Source organism: Arachis duranensis, chromosome 3 (assembly GCF_000817695.3).
Source record: "Arachis duranensis cultivar V14167 chromosome 3, aradu.V14167.gnm2.J7QH, whole genome shotgun sequence".
NCBI lineage: Eukaryota > Viridiplantae > Streptophyta > Magnoliopsida > Fabales > Fabaceae > Arachis > Arachis duranensis.
The window spans coordinates 34,842,497-34,848,039 of record NC_029774.3 but is presented as its reverse complement, the minus strand read 5'-3'; the positions used below and the strand labels follow the sequence as shown (position 1 = coordinate 34,848,039).

Genomic DNA, 5,543 nt, shown 5'->3' with positions numbered 1-5,543 from the left:
GTTGAAGTGAAATGGAGAATGGTAAGCAGTTTAGGCTCTTTATATATAAGAATTTGGCCTTTAGTAATCGTTTTGAGTCTTAGAATAAACTTGACAAAAGTTGCCTCCAACCGTTCAGATCAATCAAAGTAGAGTTCAATACTTCATCGTAAAGCCGCGCCGCAACACCAATTTCACTTTCTTGATCTGACATTGATATATTATGGTATAATAATCTAATATAGATTCTGTTCCTTTTGATGATTATAGGGCCACTATGCATGTTTAATTAAATAATTAATTCGTATCAAGAAACTAAGAGAGTTGTTTTACATACAACAAAAGATCGTTAGTACGTAGGCAAAGTGCAATCAACATAAGAATTTTACATGTACTAACAGAAAGATGTACAAAAGAATTGTATGCAAATATCATTTCTTCAATCAATATGCATATACTAATAAATGCTCCATGCAACTTGAAAATTATGTAGTGAATTTAGCCACTATAAGAGTTTATTGTTCTGGACTAACACTTTTAGTTATGATGTATGGATATTGATATGAATATGGAATACAATATGCTATAGATATATGGATAAACAAATTTAAAAGAATTTGTTAGGGAGTCAATGGAGTATTTGTATAATGTGTACAATAAGCTATTTATTTGGTCCAATATGAATTAAAAAATGAACATACATGGTAAAATACTATTAATTTCTCAAACACAATACACTCATACTATCTAGAATAACCATCCGGGTACCAGGATAATAAACATTTGATATCCTACTGAATCGAACATCCCTATACTAAATTCAAATCATATTTTGATATTTTATTGATATTAAAATATAAATTAATTTTTTAATTATTTTTAATATTTTTAATTATATAAAGTATTTAAAATATTTTTTTAATAATTAATAATATATATTATTTTTAAACTCATTTCAAAAATACATGTTAAAAATAAGGTTAGACACACTGACATGTGGTCGTATTTAGGTGTGTCCAACCGTGTCTAGAGAAGAACTTTTTATTTTTTATTAAGACACGGTTGGACATAAAAAACGTGTGTGTCGAACGAATGTTGTTGAATATCGTGTCTGAAATATATTCGAAACACGGACATGCAAATTACGGAAGTGTTCGTGTTTCATAGACTTTTAGGTTATGTTTGTTTGAAGGGAAAATGGAAGGAAAGAAAATGGAGAAAAGAAAAAGAGAAAGAAATTAACTATTTTTCATTGTTTGATTGAGGAAAGAAATTAGAAAAAAAAAGAAATGAAAAGAAATTAGTGGGATCTACCATTTTTTTTCTCCCCAATGTTAAAAAGAGAAAAGAAAAAAAAACTTAATTTCTTTCTATATTTTCAATCTTATCTCTTCACTTTTTTTAATATATTTTATAATACAAGAATAAAATTATCTTTTTATAATATTTTTTTCGTTTTTATTTTCTTTCCATCCAAACACATCTAAAAAAAATAAAAATCTACTAAATTTCTTTTTTTTTCTTTGCTTTCTATTTCTTTTTTTTTTATTTCTTTTCTTCCAATCAAACATAGCTTTAGTCATAAGTTCAATTCTTTTAGTTTAAATCTAATAACACATTTTTAGTCTATATTCTTAAACATTATTAACTAATTGTTGGACAAAACCAATAAATTCTGCTGACCCTCTAGCATTACTTTAAACACAAAGCCACCGGTTTAAAAACATTAAAACATAAGAGTAATATTAGGAGTCCTAGCTAAATCATTTAGTGAATGATTTTTTATATTTACATAACAATTTTAAAAATTTAAATATATATTATTTTTTAAAAGCATAAAACTGATAAAATATTTTTAAAAAATTATTTAAAACTTTGTATAATTAGAAAAATAAATTATGATTCTCAATAATCATTTTTCATAACGTAAATCATCCGACAATAATTGAATGATTTTTAATAAGTTTTATTATATTGCTAGTGATTTATATGTATGTAAAACGACTCTTAATATGAAACTCATGATTTCTTATGTGATTCAAAGCGTCACATGAAATTGTACTTCAGTTAATAAAATAATATCAAGTGGTAATGCAATCTTCATCTAAAATTAATTTTAAATCTCTGAATTAATCTATTTATTTGTTAGGTAAAAATATTAAAAAATTCTTATAATATATTATATTCATTGTTTCACATATTAGATAAAATTATATTTCATATAAATGATAGAAAGAGTTTTTTTCTTAATTTAGTGGTAGTTAGTTACTAGTTAGAGAATCTGTTTATTATAATTAATTTTAAAATTTTAATTTAAAAATAAATAAATTTACAGTCATATCAAATAATAAATGAATAATAATTTTAGACAATTAAATATTTTATGTAACTAAGTTCAACTAAATTATAATATACGTACATTTTTTTTGTTCTTTTTCTTTTTTTTTCTTTTTTTTCATCCTCTTCATTCTTTTAATTTTTTCTTTCTTCTTGATTTTATTTCCTCTTTTTTTTTCCCTTCTCCTTCATCATCATTATATTATCATTATCATCTAATAAAAGAAAAATACTGAATACCGTTAAATTTAGCATCAAATATTAGCGATAAATTTACCGGTAAATTTGATCATTAATTCATCGGATAAAAATGTTATTAGTAGGTTCTATTTTTCGACAGTAAATTCTACCGGTAATAAGTGGAAGAAAAAACAAAAAATTGGCACATATTTTACCATCAGATTTACTATCAAATTTATTCGACGGTAATTTTAGTTAGCAAAACGTTGTGTTTTAGAGTATCTGTGAAGCTTTTTACCGTCGAATTTATCCGCCGGTAAATCCAATAGTAAACGTGCCCTAAATTCAAACTGTGAATCCTTCCTCCCGTTTCGAGCTACACTCTCTCTCACACCCTCTCGTCTCCACTCTTTCTCTAACTCTCTCATCGGATCTCTCCTTCAATGTCCTCTCCGACAGTTCCTTGGACTATTTCTATTTTTTGGAATTTTAAAAGTAGATACAAAAAAGAGTAAATTGTGTTGGCTTATGCTAAAATTGGTCCCTAGAGTTTCTCTTAATTAATTAATAAAAACAAGCATGATCAATTACTTAAGTTATCGAATTAGTTAATTAGTTAGTTAGATAGTAGCTAGATGTATCATAGTTAGTTAGTGACATTCATAACATGTATATATAGCACAATCAGTGAAATCAATAACAGAATCATCTCATTTCTCCGTTACTTTGAGTTCATCTAACAAATATATAGGGGGAATAATGATAATAAATAGAAGAGTACCCTAAATATAGAATACATATATAAGAATCAAGAGTGTGCTTGCATAGACATGGAAAATTGACCGCATGCAACCTCCCATTTTTATTAACTAGATGATGGAGAGATATTTAAAGTGTAAATGGGAGGGAGTGGGATACATTACGTTACATATAATATTCAATGCCAGGGAGAATTGTAAATGGGAGTTACAACAGATTTAAGTTGCAAGTACTTGTGAAGTGCATTCAAACCGAGATCTTTTCCACCAAATCCACTCATCTTGTACCCTCCAAAAGGAATGTCACTCTCAAGAATGGAATAGCAATTGATCCAAACAATGCCTGCGCGAATGGACCTTGACATTGTGTTTGCTGTGTCTATGTTCTTTGTCACTATCCCCGCTGCTAACCCGTATCTTGTATTGTTTGCCCTCTTAATGCCTTCCTCAATTGTCCTGTTGAATGCACATTCTCATATATAATTAACTCGTCAATCATAATTACCTAAATAATATATTGAAATGATTGATTTAGCTTACTTAAACTTCATTAACGTCATCACGGGGCCAAATATTTCATCCTGAGTTATACGCATCTCCTCCTAATGAATAAAAACAAAATATTGCATGGTGATGATTTATTATCTAATTATCCAATTTGATACATTGTGGAGTTGGAAAGTTGGAATTTACCTTTACATGAGAGAAAATTGTAGGTTCAATGAAGTAGCCCTTGGTGCCGATGGATTTACCCCCGGTCAAAAGAGTAGCTCCTTCTTTCTTTCCATGCTCAATGTAGGAAAGAATTTTATCAAATTGGTTCTTGTCAGCCTGCAATTCAATTTTTTTATGTTATATATTAGACCATCCGGCCAACAAATTAAACTAAATTAATAATTACATATATATATATATACCTGAGGTCCTTGGTTGGTTTTAGGATCAAAAGGATCTCCAACAACGCAAGCTTTTGCCTTCTCCACCAACTTCTTCTCAAGCTCATCATAGATCCCTTCCTGAACGTACACACGAGAACCAGCAGCACATATTTCTCCCTGAAATTACAAAAATGTTAGCTTGTTTATTGGATGTAATGAAAGCAAGCACAGCACAATTCCACATGCCTTGTTGAAGAACATGCCGAAGAATGCAAGGTCAGCGGCTTTGTCAAGATCAGCATCATCAAAAATAATGAGGGGAGACTTGCCACCTAATTCAAGTGAAACCGTCTTCAAATTGCTACTAGCTGCCGCATGCATCACTTCACGCCCTGTTTCAACTGAACCGGTAAAGCTAACCTTCTCAATCTCCATGTGTGAGCTTATTGCAGCACCAGCAGTCGGACCGAATCCGGGTACTACATTAAGCACTCCATCAGGAACTCCAGCCTTGAATTTATTCAAAGCAGAAATAATATAATTATTTATGTTATCATCTTACAAAAAATAAAGAGTATATTTTCAAATAGGTCCTAAGAAATTTAGCGTCGTAGGACGTTTTCATTCACAAATTTTTTTTATTATATTCAAGTTACTAAATTTTATAAAAATAAAATACATAAATCATTATCTTAGTCATATTTATCGTTTTCATATTGATAAGTTATCGAAAATATAACGTAAAGACTTGTATATCTTACTTATATAAAATTAAAAATCTCAATATAATAAAATTTTCTTATGACAAAAACATTAAATATAAAATTTTTTAAGAACTTATTTGAATATATACTCAAGAATAAATTAGTTAAGAAAATGAATGAATTAATTAATATAGACATGCCAGCTTAGCTAGATGAGCAACAAATAAAGCAGAGAGAGGGGTCTGTTCAGCGGGTTTGAGGACCATGGTGCAGCCAGCAGCAATGGAAGGTGCAACCTTGGTGAAGAACATCATAAGAGGAACATTCCAAGGGATGATGTGTCCAACAACACCAATTGGTTCCATTAATGTGTATGCATGGAACTGTCCAGAGCTCTTCAATACCTTCCCATGAATCTTGTCAGCAGCACCAGCATAGTACCGCAACATATCCGCTGCTGCGGGAATCTCAAACTTGGTGAATTGGTATAGCAACCCAGCTTCAATGGTGTCCAATGCCGCTAATTCTTCTCCATTTTCTTCAATAAGCTCTGCCCATTTCACCATAATTTTTGCTCTTTCCTGTTCATTACCACACCAGCCAATACCATTAACACCCAAACCTATGCTTATATTTTATTCATTTACTCTCTTAATATTTAAAAAGCGAAAAAGAGGAAAGAAGAGAAGAAAGGAAAAGGGGGGGGG

At 29.8% G+C, this 5,543-nt stretch overlaps 2 protein-coding genes across 2 annotated transcripts in view; both read right to left on the bottom strand.

Annotated features, from left to right (window-relative positions):
* Window positions 1-193, bottom strand: part of LOC107478700 (probable sulfate transporter 3.5) — a 5,311-nt gene extending 5,118 nt beyond the window's left edge. Inside the window, exon 1 of the mRNA XM_052258247.1 lies at window positions 112-193. Coding sequence (XP_052114207.1) covers window positions 112-193 — 82 coding nt within the window. The remainder of the gene's footprint in view (window positions 1-111) is intronic.
* A 2,991-nt stretch (window positions 194-3,184) lies between these two features.
* LOC107478690 (aldehyde dehydrogenase family 2 member C4) overlaps window positions 3,185-5,543 on the bottom strand; it is a 5,023-nt gene continuing 2,664 nt past the window's right edge. The window contains exons 3-8 of the mRNA XM_016098824.3: window positions 5,037-5,417; window positions 4,379-4,642; window positions 4,172-4,309; window positions 3,948-4,085; window positions 3,795-3,856; window positions 3,185-3,710 (exon numbers count right to left, since the gene is read on the bottom strand). Of these exons, the coding sequence (XP_015954310.1) occupies window positions 3,434-3,710; window positions 3,795-3,856; window positions 3,948-4,085; window positions 4,172-4,309; window positions 4,379-4,642; window positions 5,037-5,417 (1,260 nt within the window). The 3' untranslated portion in view covers window positions 3,185-3,433. The remainder of the gene's footprint in view (window positions 3,711-3,794; window positions 3,857-3,947; window positions 4,086-4,171; window positions 4,310-4,378; window positions 4,643-5,036; window positions 5,418-5,543) is intronic.